General features: G+C 48.4%; 1 protein-coding gene and 1 long non-coding RNA gene across 2 annotated transcripts; both read left to right on the forward strand.

Moving 5' to 3' along the window:
- The first annotated feature begins 734 nt into the window (after window positions 1–734).
- On the forward strand, window positions 735–6,846 carry LOC139045341 (uncharacterized). Its single transcript, XR_011503528.1, has 3 exons — window positions 735–1,068; window positions 1,416–4,306; window positions 5,045–6,846. It is a non-coding gene; the product is annotated as an uncharacterized lncRNA (long non-coding RNA).
- Window positions 6,847–9,003: 2,157 nt separating this feature from the next.
- Window positions 9,004–15,962, forward strand: GPATCH3 (G-patch domain containing 3). Its single transcript, XM_070510628.1, has 7 exons — window positions 9,004–9,579; window positions 10,993–11,417; window positions 13,422–13,596; window positions 13,936–13,995; window positions 14,590–14,711; window positions 14,844–14,971; window positions 15,746–15,962. The coding sequence occupies exons 1-7, from the start codon at window positions 9,138–9,140 to the stop codon at window positions 15,960–15,962; spliced, it is 1,569 nt and encodes a 522-aa protein (XP_070366729.1). The 5' UTR covers window positions 9,004–9,137.
- Window positions 15,963–16,193: the final 231 nt, after the last annotated feature.

The raw sequence follows: 16,193 nt of genomic DNA on the forward strand, positions 1-16,193 counted from the left end.
GTTCTGGTAATTTAGTCCCACAAATGGCAATTGTGTCCCATCATAAGTGCATAACTTCTTGGGTCATCTAACAGCTTTTCCAGAGCACATCATCTGTATTTTGGTCCACATTGTTTGCTCTAAAGCACTTATTTTTCAATTTTCAGATTTTTAAAAATATAGTTTTAACTAACCCTTTTGCATATGTTGTACAGAGAAGTACACAAATCATACATGTACAGCTCAATGAATTATCACAAAATGAATACATCCCTGTAACCACCACCCTACTCAAGAAATAGAGCATTAACAACACCCCAGAAACCCTCCTCATCACTACCCTCTCCCTCCTTCCCAAAAGGCACCACTGCCTCTTGTTTCCAACATCATAAATGAGATTGCTTGTCAAACTTTATATAAATGGAATCATATAGCATGTACAGTTTTGTGTTTGTCTTCTTTCACTTAATACTATTGAGACAGGGGTCTTGGAGGGTTAGGTGGGGCCCTAGGTGAGACAAGTCTGCACATACAGGAAGCCACATCCACCTGAAGTCGGCTACACATCCTGTAACTGAGGGCAAGTCAGTAGCCCACCCATGCCTGCTGCAAACTACTCGGTTTGTAGAGGGACCACAAACTGAGCATGCAGTTCCAGAACCAATCAACCTGCTGATCACATCCTGAGGTCCAATACCCTGCTTTGACCACTTCCCTTCGAGGTCCCATAAAAAGTCCCCTTCAACCCAGCTCAAGGCTGCTTTCTCTACTTTCTGAGACAGCCCAGGCTCTCTGCAGCCTGTCCCTTTCCCTTACCTAAGTCTTGCTTAATTGCTTAACAAAACTGTTTTGCACTTTATTCTGTGGCTCTCACAGAATTCATTCTAAATTCATTCCTGTGGGTGCCCAAGGAACCACTTTCTTAGCCAGGGGCCGCAGGTGAGGTACCTGGCCCAGCGACATCTTTCTGGTGACCCAGATGGGACCTCATCATGGGGACCTCAGAGATAACTCATCACCCTCAAAGAAAAAAAAATCTCTAGAAGTCTGCCAGCAGCATAGTTCGGTCTACTTTCGGTTCAACGACGGGTGAGTGAGCCTCTTCTGGAGTCCCTCAGCACTTTCCCGCTATACTTTCCCTCCGTTTTCCTTTGTCTCACTTCTTGGTTGGGAGGGAGGGATTACTTCACCCTTCCAACCCCGGCCTGGGGTGACGATCCCTACTCGGTCAGGTTTTCTTGCTCCCGAAAGGGCCACATGTGCCTTTGGGAAAACTAACCTACTTGCAGAGAGGATCCAGGATCTCCCTGTGACACGCCCCCCCCCCCCCCCCCCCCCCCCGGGCAGGGCAGAGTCCCTTTGGGATAGGACAGTGTAAAGTCTTTTCATCTCTCTCTCTGGATCTCTCTTTCCCACGTTTTGTCTATCCTTTCCAGTCGCGTCCACTGAAACAGAGCCACTGCCAATGGGACTTAACCGATCGTCGCCTGGGTGACCCGGATGGCAGCGGTGTACAGGCAACCCTGGAGAGAGGCGGCGACCACTAACTAATCTCTGTCTCTGTCTCTCTCCTTCTCCCCTATTTCCTTTCCTGGTCTGATAAAAGGACAAAAGCTGCAAACAGGGTGGGCACAGGTCAAGCAGTTAAAGGCCACCTAAAAGGGTGCTCGCCACCTAAAAGAAGTCACCTGTGACAGAATAAGCTGGTCACAGGATGGGGTTAGGTTTTAGCCCCTGCCAGCCACAAGAAAACTTTCACGCCACGAGCAGGAACCCAGTAAAGCACACACATTCCCATCCTGCAGCAGCTTCTCTTTTTTGGTATATAGATCACCCACAATCAGGCCTCCTTACACCTCTCCCTCTTTGACACCCTGGGCATCTGTTGGGCTCTCCAACTAGGGCAAACTCCGGGATTGCTCCAAGCTGTTCTCCAGCTCAGCCCTCCCTGTGTTCTCTGCCACTCATTTCCTTATTTTCTCTGCAACAGTGCTTACGCCCGCTGCCCAGGTCTTGCCTGTCCTGAGGTATATGCCTTCTGCTACCTGAGCCAACCCCATTAATATCGGCCTCTCAGTGGTTTACTCCAGCACTGCTTAAGAAGAGGTTGGAGTAATCGGGACTTGGAAAATCTGTTTCTTTCTTATTACCACCACCTCCTGCATACCTAGTGCACACATCCAGGCCTGGGACTTTCAACAAGTGGTAAAACTAATTCGCTCTGCTCATCTTAAGGGACATTCTCTTCCTTCTCTCCTTGACACACACTCTGCCTGGGAACAAGGGTCCTTTTTCCTCCAGTCCCTGGCGCCACACTATGCTAACCCTGAGCCGCTTCTCCCATACCCGGATCTCTCTGATCTCCAGTGTCCACAGGGACATCACTGCTGCCTTTGCCAAAACAGCAGCTGTCTCAAGACACCTCGCAATTCTCCTACCAAATTCTCTTGCTTACTGAAACACCTCTTCAGCCAGATCAGACATCCTGACATCTGAGTTTTTCACAGATCCAGCCAACTCTTTCTCATCCACACCTACCTCCAGTCTTTCCAACTAAAAGCCCCTTTCACCCTTCAGGAGTGGGCTCACCTCTCCCTCCTGTGCCACCAAGATCAGAAAGGGGGCTGGCAGTGGGAACGGGAACCGGGACACCAATAGGAGCCTATAGAACCCCTGTCTCCTCTGGACACCCTAACCAAACATGGGGGCCACCGAGAGCATCCCAAGGGACTCCCCACTGAGGTGTCTCTTGGGTCACTGGGACCAATTTAAAGCAGATGGTCTAACAAAAAGAAAACTCATATTTTTCTGAAAGACAGCAGGGCCCCAATGTAAGTTGGGGGACTGGGAGTTCTGACCCCTAAATGGCTTCCTAAGCTATAATACCATTCTACAATTGGATCTCCTCTGTAAGAAACAAGGAAAATGGAATGAGATCCCATTTGTACAAGCCTTCATGGCCCTCTACCAAAACCTTGGATTGAGGGCCACATCCCCGGTATGTGTGGTCATAACTACTCCACCTGGTGAGCCAGACATACTAGATGACCCCCACCCCCAACCAGGAGGGAACCTTTGGTCCCTCTCGAGTCCCCCACATCGTCTGACTCTCGGGGGGGACCCTCACATCCCCCACCTTATAGCCCCAGTAGTGCAAGTAGTTCTGCAGGAACCACGCACAGCGGGACTACCTACCAGCCTGGAGAAGGTGAAGTCCTCTCCTTGCATGAGGTCCCTAATCCCAAGGGAGAAATTACGCGGGTCCATGTGCCCTTCTCCATGGCTGACCTAACTGCCTGCTGAGACAAGCTTGGTAGATTTTCAGAGGATCCCTCCCACTTTGTTAAAGAATTTGAGGGTCTAACTCTCTTGTTCAGCCTAACCTGGGCTGACATACATGTCATCTTATCCACCTGTTGCACGGTGGAAGAAAAACAAAGAATCCGCAGATCAGCCTGGCAATATGCCGACTCACAGGCAGCCCATGGCCCTGGACATCTTGTCCACTGAGTGGGAGGTGAATCTGTTCCAGATCAGGACCCCCATTGGAATTACCAGAAAGGAAGTAGAGACCTAGAAAGGAGAAACCGCCGCATTACTTGTTTGATTGAAGAGATGAAAAGCCTGTAGTGAAACCCATCAGTTATGACAGGATCCGGGAGATAACCCAAGGAAAAAACAAAAATCCCACCTGTTTCACCAGAGATTGGTAGAAGGTTTAAAGAAGTATACTAATACTGCCCCTGAGTCACCTGAAGGGAGACTCTGTTAGAGATGCATTTCATAACTCAGTCAGCCCCAGACATCAGGAGAAAATTTCAAAAAGCTGCTCTGGGACCCCAGACACCCATGAATCAGTTGATAGACATGGCCTTCGGAGTGTTTAACAATCAGGACTGGGCAGAGGAGGCAGAGAAGTCTTGGAGAACTAAATATAAGGTCCAATTGTTGGCCGCAGCTTTGGGCGCCAAGCCACGTCAGGGTTACCAGGTGAAAGACCCTAAGGCAAGGGCAGCACCAGGGAAGCCCTGGTCAGAGCCACTGCCTTGCCAGAGCTCTAAGCGAGGAAACTGTCGCCTCTGTGGACAGGAGAGACACTGAAAGCAGGAGTGTCCTCAGACTAAGTCCATGCCCACCACACCTTGTCTGCTCTGTGGACATGTGGGCCACTGGAGGAAGGACTGCCCCCAGTCCTCTCCAGGGCCGGGAACATTCCGAATCCTACTGTCTCATGAAGACGATTGATGGGGTCCAAGACCCCTTAAGGCTTCCGCTGAACGGCTCGTCATCACACCACAGGAGCCTCGGGTAACCTTTGACGTGGCAGGTAAGACTGTTTCTTTCTTATTGGGTAGGGGAGCCACCTACTCTGTCCTGACCCAAGCTCCATGTCCATTGTCCCTCGACTCTTGCCCCGTAACTGGGATAGATGGTCACACGAGACTCAGGAAATTTACTCAACCCCTTACCTGCTTCATAGGCTTATCTATGGTAGTTCACAGGCTTCTTTTCCTCCCTGAGCACCCTACTCCCCTACTAGGAAGAGACCTCCTGTTTAAGCTGGGAAGCAACATCACGATGGGTCCACCCCAGGAGACTAACTCTTTGCTCTTGGTCCTTCATCTGAGTGCCACAGGGACACCCATCTCAATCCCTGAGCACATAGCCTCTAAAGTCAACCCATCCATCTGGGACACCGAGACCCCGTGAAGGGCCATTAATGTTTCCCCAGTAAAGATATCCTTAAAGCCCAACACCCTTTACCCTTGGAAAAAGCAATACCCTTTGAGGCCTGAGGCCCCAAAGGGAATAAAACTCCTAGTAACTAAGTTCCTGAAGTTTGGCCTGTTGAGACCATGCCAGTCTCCTTGTAACACCTCCTTCCTTCCCATACAAAAGCCCAACGGAGACTATTGGTTTGTACAAGATTTAAGGGCAGTAAATAAGGCCGTGGTCCCAATCCATCCCATTGTCCCCAACCCTTATACCCTCTTAACTCAGATTCTGGGAAATGCTTCTTGGTTTACTGTACTGGATCTTAAAGCTGCTTTCTTCTGCATCCTAGTACACTCAGACTCCCAGTACCTCTTTGTCTTCGAGTGGACTGATCCTGACACCAAGGCCACCACCCATACACCTGGACTGTACTTCCTCAGAGATTTAGAGATAGGCCCCATCTTTTTGGAAAAGCATTAGCCAAGGAGTTGCGAGACCTCCAATTGGTCAATGGGTCACTTCTCCAGTACGTGGACGACCTATTATTATCCAGCTACAGCAAAGAGGATGCTAATAATAATTCAGTCCAAGTTCTAAATTTTCTGGTGGAGTGAGGCTACCGAGCCTCTCCAACGAAAGCCCAGATCTCCTCCCAACAAGTCCAGTACCTAAGCTACACCCTCACCCCTGGATCCAGAGCCTTAATAGTAAATAGAAAAGGGGTCCTCCTCGCTTTCTAGAAGCCTCATGCAAAAAAAGAGCTTAGAGAATTCCTGGGAATGGCCGAGTTTTGTCAAATCTGGATCCCTGGGTTTAGTCTTATAACCAAGTCCCTATATGAGGCTTTAAAAGGGGATTAAAGAGAGCCCTAAACTGGGACCCCCAAGGCCAAAAGTCCTTTCAGGAACTCAAAACAAGGCTCAGCCAAGCCCCTCTCTTAGGTGGGGAATGAGACAGGGATCTTGCTGGTTAGGTGGGGCCCTAGGTGAGAGAAGTCTGCACACACAGGAAGCCACAACTGCCTGAAGTTGGCCACACATCCTGTTTTTTGCAGATTGGGCCTCCTGAATCTGAAAAAGCCTCTTACACTTCATGTGGCTAAAAAGCAAGGGGTGGCCCTGGTTGTCGTAACCCAGGGACTGGGGTCCATATCCAGGCCTGTAGCCTACCTATCAAAACAATTGGATGAGGTAGCCTCCGGATGGCCCAACTGCCTCCGGGCGGTCGCTGCAACCACTTGGCTCTGGATTACCTGCTGGGGAAACACGGAGGAGTCTGTGCAGTCACCAACACCTCCTGCTTCACTTGGATCAATACTACTGGCCAGGTTGAGGTAAACATCAAGGAGATGTTCAAACAGACTGAATGGCTCCACTCGTTTGGCAAAGACACCACAGCCTCCTCTGTCTGGAATACAATAAAGGAGGCTATCCTTACCTGGCTCCTTCTTTTTCTGGGACCCCTGGTAGCCATTCTCATTCTCCTTCTTTTTGGTCCCTGCCTATTAAATCTTCTTGTCAGATTTGTCTCCTCCAGTCTGAAACGGTTCCATGTTGAGCTGATGGCCATGCACGGATTTCAACTGGTCTCCCCCAGTGCCCCTAGCCCACCACCGGGACCCTTAGATCAGGCTGCCAGAGATTTCCACTCCCTCCAGTAAATAGGGTCAACGCCCCACCTCAGCTTGAAGCAGTTACAGAAGCCTGACCTCCGGCCCCCAACACCCCTTAAGGTTAAGGGAGTGAAAATCTCTGAGGAGGGGAATGAGACAGGGGTCTTGGAGGGTTAGGTGGGGCCCTAGGTGAGACAAGTCTGCACATACAGGAAGCCACATCCACCTGAAGTCGGCTACACATCCTGTAACTGAGGGCAAGTCAGTAGCCCACCCATGCCTGCTGCAAACTACTCGGTTTGTAGAGGGACCACAAACTGAGCATGCAGTTCCAGAACCAATCAACCTGCTGATCACATCCTGAAGTCCAATCCCCAACTGCTGCAGCCACTTCCCTTCGAGGTCCCATAAAAATTCCCCTTCAACCCAGCTCAAGGCTGCTTTCTCTACTTTCTGAGACAGCCCAGGCTCTCTGCAGCCTGTCCCTTTCCCTTACCTAAGTCTTGCTTAATTGCTTAATAAAACTGTTTTGCACTTTATTCTGTGACTCTCATCTGAATTCGTTCCTGCAGGTGCCCAAGGACCCACTTTCTCAGCCCGGAGCCCCAGGCGGGTAACCAGGGTCTGGCAACACTACATCTGAGATTCATTCTGTTGCTCTGTGCAGCAGTAGCCCTTTCATTTTCATTGTTGTAAAGTATCCCATCATACTACAATTCATTTATGCATTATACTGCTGATGAACATTTGGATCATCAAATAACATTGCTGGGATTATTCTTGCACACATCTTTTGGTACACAGAGGCTTGCAGATGTGTTGTTATATAACAACTGGAATTACCGATTTGTAGAATGTGTGCTCAACTTGATAGATCTTGCGAGTTTTCCAAAGTGGTTGTACCAATCTACAGTTTCATCAGCAGATTTTAAAATCCAGATATAACATTGTCCCTATCCACAATTACCCGGACACTTGTTAGACATGTTTTTATTTTTTTATTTCTCAAATAGGTGTATATTTGTGATCACCACAAAGTAACCACTTCCTTTGTTGCTTTTTGAGATATGTTTTCTCTTTTAAGATTTTTTTGTTAAATAGTGAGTAAAACAAAATATTTATAAAAAATACGTAAAGAATAACAGCACAATAAACCCTCATCATTGTTCTATATATCATTATTACCATCAACTTTGAGGTCCTTTCTAAATCTATCACCTCTTCCCAAAGGTAATGACTACCCTGAATTTTGGGTTAATCATTTTTTTACTTTTCTTTATGGTTTTAAAGCATACTTATTTATGTACCCCTAAAAATATTTTTTAGTTTGTATTTTTGAACTTTATATAAATGGAATAATTCTGTTTTCTGACTTGCTTATTTTCAATCAACTCCATGTACCTGAGTAATAGTACTAAATGCCAATTTTTTTCTCTTACAAACACTGCAGCTATGAATATTTGTATATACTGTCAAATAAAAAGCAAATCTGGACTTAGTGAAGAGAGACTTTATTTGAAATGACTGTTGCAAGGGAGGAAAGGAACTATTGCAATAGGGAGACGGAAGCTGTTGCAACGGGAGAACGCTCTGACCATAGGATCTGCACGTGTCTCAAGGGTTAGGCAAAAAGAGTTGAGTGTGAGAAAGTGGGATGACCAGGAGTGGCATGATGGGAGAGATCAGAGAACATTTTCTCCTGAAGCCAGCCTGTTCTCAGGAGGGGCTATTAAGGAGGGGTTTGTGCTGGCGCAAGTCAGGGGCCAGGGATGCAAAGTTCAGGGAACTGGGGGAAAGAAAGCTTAACCAAACTTTGGTTAACAAGCATTTTGTTCTGAATGATCATTGGGCCAAGCAATTCATCCAAGCGTTTTTGAGGCAGAGAAGTGGAATTTAAAGTCTGTGTCTAGCCTTGTCATAGGTAAACAAGGGGGCACCCATAAGTTTTATCTAAGTCATATCACGGAGTGTGTTTCTTTACAATAATCTGTGTTCCAGAACACCAAAGGCGGGAGGCGTTTCCTAACTTTGGCTGTTTTTCAGGATCACAGGGCTTAGGTAAAGGTCAACATTGTCAATACATTTCCTGATAAACGCATGCAAGAATTTCTTTAAAGTAGATACCCAGAAGTGGAATTGCTGGGTCAAAAGGTAAGTGTAGTTTCACACTACTGGGTGATGCCGAATTGTTTCCCCAAGTACCAGTTTACACTTCTATCAACGGTATTTGGGAGCTCCAGTCGCTCCACATCGTCACCAACTTTTGAGGACTTCAAAATGTTTGCCAATCTGGTGGATGTGAAGTGGGTCTCACTGCATTTCCTTGATTATTAATGAGATTGAGCATCTTTCATTGTTAATTGGACTTTTTTCTCTTCTGTGAAGTGTCTTCGGCCCACTTTTCAATTGGATTGTTTATCTTTTTCTTACTAGTTTGTGGGAGTTCACCAATATGTTTTGTAAAAATAAATGGATGAACGACTGAAAGGCTCTGAACTGAGAAAGAACTGAGATTAGATTTAGGAGAGCCCCAACAAGTAAAAATCTTAAAAACTGCCCCTCCCGCAGGCTTCTAATTAGATCCTCACTAGAGCCTTATGAAAACTCTGTAACCCCATTTCTCAGGTGAGTTTTTCCATTATCGCCGACTTCTCTCTGTGGGAAAGGGACTGGAACGACTTCTCCCAGACCTCCCCAGCTCCCATTTCCACATTCAGACTCCCAGCGGACTACCTGCGGGTTAAAAAGTACTATTGCAACACAGACAACTCGGGGCTGCTCGCGCTGTTCTCGCGAGAATTGGTTCCAGCTGATCATGTGATAATCCAAGATGGCGGTGCCCAGCGAGGCAGAGAAGGAAGCGCCAGTTTACTTAATAGTGAGCGGTATCCCTTCGGAGTTGCGCTCGGCCCAGCTACGGAGCTACTTTAGCCAATTTCGGGAACAGCGCGGCTGTGGCTTCCTCTGTTTCCACTACCGGCATCGGCCTGAGCGGGCCCCTCCCCAGGCTGCTCCTGACTCTGCTCTAACTCCTACCGGCCAGGTTCTCGCTGAGACTTCAGTCACCGATGCCCGCGCTCTCTCCACTCGGGACTCGGCTCCCGCCCAGACCCGCACCTGCTGCTGCGTCATCTCGGTACCGGGGGCGGCTCAAGCCCAGAGGCTTCTTCGCATGTACTCCGGCCGCCGTTGGCTGGATTCTCAGGGGACTTGGTTGCCCGGTCGTTGTTTCATCCGCAGACTTCGGCTACCTACTGAGGCATCAGCTACGGGTGAGAAAGATGATAGACTGGGCCTCCGGGCCCTGGAACAGAGGCACCTCTCCTGAGGGATGATAATAAGTCACGTCTCTGCTTACGACTCTTTAGGAGTTTAGGACATTTATGGATAGAGCTTCAGGCTCAACTTGCACGTTAGTTTACCTCAGGGAAAAACAAACCAAAAAGAGGCCTATTCGGATGATGGTCTATTTTCCAACTTTATTAGATCCCGTCTGAGACTCTTTTGTCTATCTGAGGGGTTCATTTTGCACTGACACAAAGGGAAAATAGGAAATCAAGTTTCTAAAACTCTTATTGTCTTTTTTTTTAATTGCGGTAACATTGGTTTATAACATTATATAAATTTCAGGTGTACATCATTATATTCCGATTTCGTGTAGTCTTATTGTCTGTCTTTATTGCACTCTCTTTATTGCTCCCCACTCACTTCTCTCTTAGCAAGGTGCAAATGAAGAGACTTTATCTTTTCTCAGAACTCCCATTTTCATGGGAAATCACTTTGATGGAGAACAGGAAACAGTGCAGAGCCCTCTTCATTCATTCTTTCAACAAATCTAGCTTGTATTGCTAGACCTAGTGTGACTCTAGCTTACATGCAGAGAACAGTTGGACAGTCTGTGCTCAGAATCCAGAGAAGACGACAGATTTGTAAAGAGGTAATTGTCACAGAGATGCCATTCTAATTGTTAACATTTATAAGCACTTCCTATGTATCTACTAGGCACTGTTCTAAGCTTTTCATTTCCTTATTGACTCCTTACAACAGTCCTATAAGGTAGGAGCTATTCTTACCCATTTTATAGGGAGGAAACTGAGGGATGCAGAAGTTACGTTACTTGCCCAAGGTTACAGAGCTAGTAAGTGGCAGAGTCACCATACAAACCCAGGCATTTTGCTCCAGAGCCTATTCTCTTTTTCACCAAGTGCTGTGAGATGACAGAGGGAGAAACCCATTTCCTAGAGGGATCAGGAAATGTGGCATGTCATCGGGATCTTGAAAGATAAACAGGAATTTGTAGGGAAGAATAGTGTTCAAAGTAATGGCATTTTCAAAGACACAGAGAGATGTGAAAGCCCATGAAACTTTCAGGGCATGTTAAATTGTTTGCTGTGGTTGGAGCACGTGGTACAAGAGTGTGCAGGGGGTGAGGGTTGATGGCAGTTGAGAATGAAAAGGTTGTAAGAACCAGATCCGGAAGAAACTTGTGTGCTCAGCTGAGATGATGAGAAATAGCATGAAATTACTAGGTGCTCTAGTCAGGGACTGGAAGAAGGGGCTCTGGAGAAGTGTGAAAGGCAGGAACAGCATTAAGCTAAAGGATTTAAACCTTGACCAATTTCTGGCTCAAGTGTTGGCGGAGGCTTCTGGGTTTGAAGAGCCATTCTTTTCTCTTGCTTCCCAAGGTTTGGGCTCCTTTCCCTTCAAGACCCGGAAGGAACTGCAGAGTCGGAAGGCCAAGAGTGAAGCCTTCACTCTGGCCGACCTGAGGCAACTGCCAGAGCTGAACCCACCAGTGCTGATGCCCAATGGGAATGTGGGAACTCCCCTGGGGGTTTTTTTGGAGTTGATCCGGGCCTGCCGCCTACCCCCTCGGATCATCACCCAGCTGCAGCTCCAGTTCCCTAAGACAGGTTCCTCCCGGCGCTATGGCAATGTACCCTTCAGGTATGAGGATTCAGAGACTGTAGAGCAGGAAGAACTTGTGTATACCGCCGAGGGTGAGGAAATACCCCAGGGAACCTGCCTGGCAGACATACCAGCCAGCCCCCGTGGAGAGCCTGAGGAGGAAGGGGAAAAGGAGGAGGAAGAAGAGTCACACTCAGATGATGTGAGTACAGTGAGCCACCCTGTCCTTGCTGGCAACTTAGAGAGGCCAAAGTATTAATAATACCACTCTTCAATTGTATATTACAAGAGTTCTAAACCTGGGGTCCCCAGGAGAGTTCCAAAGAGTTAAAACTCCCTGACATAGGATGTAAAACTGCATTAGCACGTGCAAATATGCATTTTTCTTTGGGGAGAGGGGCCAGAACTTTTATCAGAAGATTCTCAAAGGGGTCTTCTTTTCATTCCTTTAGAAGGAATGTAAGGAAGGTCTTTTTCATAGATGAAAATCTGCCAACCATGAGATAAGATAATCTAAGAAAGTAGAGGCCGCGCTGGGATGTGAATCCAGTCCTCTTCACTGCTTGTCTAACCTCTGTGTGCTTTCATTATGTGGCTGAGAAGTCCCTTCTATTTTTTGACTTTGAGTCTGTGGATTGAACACTAGCCTCCACTCTATCAGTGAAATATAGTCAGGAGCCACATAAGGACATTTCAGTCAACAAGGGACCACATATACAAGAGTGGTCCCCTAAGATTAGTACCATATAGCCTGGGTGTGTAGTAGGCTATACCATCTAGGTTTGTGCCAGTACATTCTGTGATGTTTATACAATGACAAAATCACCTAATGACACGTTTCTCAGGGTGTATCCCCGTTCAGCAACTCATGGCTGTAAACATTTCTTCCACCTGTTTCCCCATACCTGGTTGTTCATCCATAAAATCAGGAGAGATGTGATTTGTTGGGAAACTTTTTTTATGTATACATTGGGTAAAAAGTAATTCACCTATGTCTTCAAAGCTCCCGGCCAAGAGTTGCTAACACATCTGGACCACAACCTTAGTCTGGTGCTGTCCTGACTTTTCTTCAATACCTGCTTTGCAGCAGTGATTTCTTAGGGCTCTTGAAGTTTAAACAGGACGGGGCCCCCAGGATTTCAAGCCAAGAGTCATCCTATCATTTGACAAGTCCAGTCAAGCAGGAGTAAACATAGGGGCTGGCGCAGGATTCCAAAGACATTCTGAAACTCATTTCCTGCCCTCAAAGAGCCTTAAATCTCCCTGAACAGAGAGAGAACCAGCATGTGGCAAACTGGGTTGTAATGCTAGCTCTGCCACTCTCTTGGTGGACTGTCTTGAGCAAATCTCTTTACTCCTCTGAACCCAGGTTTCTGCTTCTTTTTTTTTTTTTGAGGAAGATTAGCCCTGAGCTAACATGTGCTGCCAATCCACCTCTTGTTGCTGAGGAAGACTGGCCCTGAGCTAACATCCGTGCCCATCTTCCTCTACGTGATATGTGGGACGCCTGCCACCGCCTGGCTTGCCAAGCGGTGGCATGTCCGCACCTGGGATCTGAACCAGCAAACCCCGGGCTGCCGAAGTGGAACGTGTGCACTTAACTGCTGCGCCCCTGGGCTGGCCCCTGAACCCAGGTTTCTTCATCTGTAGAATGAGAATAATAGTACCTCACAAGTTGTTGGGGTGATTAAAGGAGCTGAGTTATGTGAAGGGCCTGACGCACAGTAGACAATAGGTATTAGTTCTTGTCCCTTCTTTCTTTGTGACATCCCATACAAAGGCCTCAACAATGTGATTAGCACTGAGAAGTTCAGAGACCAGCGAGAGTGCTGTGGGCCTTAGTGTGGGGGGGCTTCATGTAGGCTGTAGAACTTGAGGGATGAGGAAGAATTTAACCAAGTGAACAAGAGAAGGTGGTGGGAGAGGAGGGAAGATATTGCAGGCAGGGGGAACAACATGGCCAAAAGCAAGGAGATAAGAGTGAATCAGGCTTATAAGGAGAAGGAACCAAGTATGTTGAGAAACGGGATGCAGAGATGTGTTGGTTAAGGCCTCGAGGGCCAAATATGTGCTGCTTCTCAGAGAAATTTGGAGGAGTGGAGCTGAGGGCCCATCTCACAGGCCTCCTGTGCCCTGAGCTGTCCTCCTTGTGGGCATGAGGTCAGGAAGCTAGACAGGCAGGTCACCTCTCCCCACCTTCTCTCAGGACGATGACCGGGGTGAGGAGTGGGAGCGGCATGAAGCACTGCATGAGGACGTGACCGGGCAGGAGCGTACCACGGAGCGGCTCTTTGAGGAGGAGATCGAGCTCAAGTGGGAGAAGGGTGGCTCCGGCCTGGTGTTCTACACTGATGCCCAGTTCTGGCAGGAGGAAGAAGGAGGTAATGCTGGCACCCAGGCAAGGGCAGGAGTGATGCTGGCTGCATTCGCTGAGGGCTTTCTGTTCCACGTGGTGGGTTCCCTGGCAGTGAGTCCGAATAAAGGGCTAGGGAAGAGACTTACCTTGATTGTATATGAAAGACCAGTCATCCTTTTTAGGGGAGGGGGATCAGTGGAGTGCAGAGAAAATGCCCTCCTGTAAATTCTGAATGACCCTCCCAGAGGAGACTTAAAAATACAATCAAAAGCCCCAAGTTGTAGAACATATGCCTAAGCCCAGATTTAACTCTCAACAGAACTGAGTCCTTAGCTCACTCTGCCTGATGCTTTCGTTTCTGCAGACTTTGATGAACAGACAGCCGATGACTGGGATGTGGACATGAGTGTGTACTACGACAGAGGTACTGGGCCAGGGTTTGCAGTACGGGGAGGTGGAAGTGGTGCCCGGACTTGCAGTGACACTTCACCAGACCTACTTAGCAGAGGCTGAGACAGGGGACCGGTTCCCTTAGCGTAGCCCACTGAGAACATTCCCCTTAGAAATCTCTAGTTGAGTGCATTGAGTGCTGGTTGTGGGCAGAGCCTTGTCCCTCTCTTTGTGAAGGTTCACTGGGGACAGCCCTCAGGGAGCTCTGGTTCTGCTAGGCAGGCTCTAGTAGAGTGGGAGGGGCAGGAGTTCATGCTCTGGTTAAGAGTTTAGATTCTGGAGTCAAAAATGACCTGAGTTGGGGTGGGGTGGGAGGGGAAGACCTGGGTTCTAATTCTGTCATTTGTTGGCTCTATGATTTTTCTGCACCACAATTTCCTTATCTGTAAGATGGGAGAGCCATGGTTCCTACTCTTGGGGAGCACCCAGTCTAATGAGAGAGATAATAATAAAGTCATAAACTACAGTAAAGATGAATACGTAAATCTTGTGAGGAGGTCTTAGAAACCTGATTTTCCCCGCTTCTGCTGAGAGAGACCCTTCTGCAAACTGGGCTCTGCTTCCTCAGATGCTGGAGACAAGGATGCTCGAGACTCTGTCCAGATGCGTCTGGAACAGAGACTCCGTGATGGCCAGGAGGACGGCTCTGTCGTCGAACGCCAGGTGGGCACCTTTGAGCGCCACACCAAGGTGAGCACTGTCCATTGTCCAGCCCATTGACCCATCTCTTTTCCTTCTCTACCCCCATTCCTTCTCTTCTTCCCTCTACCCCCCACCCCTGCAGGAGCCCCATCTCTTGAGTCTTCTCCCTTTCCTCTGCAGGGCATTGGGCGAAAGGTGATGGAGCAGCAGGGCTGGGCTGAGGGCCAGGGTCTGGGAAGCCGGGGCTCAGGGGTGCCCGAGGCCTTGGATAGTGACGGCCAGCACCCCAGATGCAAGCGTGGATTGGGGTGAGTATGGCTGAGGGACTTCCCTTGGGGCTCAGGCTAGCCTTTCAGCTGTACTCTTTCCCCCTTCCCTCTGGTTTTGGGATTGGTGCTAGGGACTCAGGGGATGAACTTCAAAGCAGAGTTAGAAAGAAAAAGTAGGTCTGGCACTAATATTTTTTTAGACCAAGCCCCAAGGCTTAAGAGGACCATGGATTTCCTGAGGGAGTCATTCTCCCTAGTCTTGGGAGTTTGAACTTGATGATTGCCATTAGGGAGTGACTGTGAGTCACAGAGTGGTGACAGTTGTTCTAAACGTTGTGTTCTATTTAAAATGAAAGCAGGGGCCGGCTGGGTGGCGCAGTGGTTAAGTTCACACATTCTTCTTCTGCGGCCCCGGTTAGCTGGTTCGGATCCCGAGTGCGGACATGCCACCGCTTGGCAAGCCAGGCTGTGGTAGACGTCCTACATATAAAGTAGAGGAAGATGGGCACGGATGTTAGCTCAGGGCCAGTCTTCCTCAGCAAGAAGAGGAGGACTGGCAGCAGATGTTAGCTCAGGGCTAATCTTCCTCAAAAATAAATAAATAAATAAATGAAATGAAAGCAGTATGTGAGGTTCCTGGTTGCTGGCACTGTCAATGGATAGATAAGGGGGCTGGAGAGCAAAGATCCAGATTTAAAGCTCTGTCTTTGAGACAAACCAAGTATGTAGTAGCTACTTCCCTGTTCTTTCCCAACCCCTTCACTGGGGTTTGAGAGAGAGTAGCCCTCTCACTGAGAACCCTTTGTAATCCAGGTATCATGGAGAGAAGCTACAGCCATTTGTGCAACTGAAGAGGCCCCGCGGAATCGGCTTGGGGCTCATCTCCACCATCTACGATGAACCCCTACCCCAGGACCAGGGGGAGCTGCTGCTCCGCCGCCAGCCACCCACCAGCATGAAGCTTCGGACAGACATGGCCTTTGTGAGAGGTTCCAGCTGTGCCTTGGACACCAACTCAGAGCCCGAGTGATGACAGATTCAGGGGCTTCCTTAGTCAGGGTCACTCATAGCTGCAGTGGCAGCCCCCTGCCGGGACTCCCTCCGGAGTAGAAAGAACTCTGGGAGTAGCAATCTGCACAACTTGTTCAGGGTGCTTTGTTCTGAACTTGCCTTCAGGCTCTCTACCTCAAGGGTGTTTTTACAAAAAGCCCCGCTATCCTCCTCCCTTTTGATATTAGGGCTTAATGACCTCTCCTCCTTG

Source organism: Equus asinus, chromosome 5 (assembly GCF_041296235.1).
Source record: "Equus asinus isolate D_3611 breed Donkey chromosome 5, EquAss-T2T_v2, whole genome shotgun sequence".
NCBI classification, from domain to species: Eukaryota; Metazoa; Chordata; class Mammalia; order Perissodactyla; family Equidae; genus Equus; species Equus asinus.

What these genes read in the sequence shown, in the direction of transcription:
- GPATCH3 (XM_070510628.1), top strand. Translation starts at nt 9,138, where the DNA reads ATGGCGGTGCCCAGCGAGGCAGAGAAGGAAGCGCCAGTTTACTTAATA. An exon ending in AAGAGTCACACTCAGATGAT is followed by an intron (nt 11,418 to 13,421) that starts GTGAGTACAGTG and finishes ACCTTCTCTCAG; the next exon opens with GACGATGACCGGGGTGAGGA. An exon ending in GAGTGTGTACTACGACAGAG is followed by an intron (nt 13,996 to 14,589) that starts GTACTGGGCCAG and finishes CTGCTTCCTCAG; the next exon opens with ATGCTGGAGACAAGGATGCT.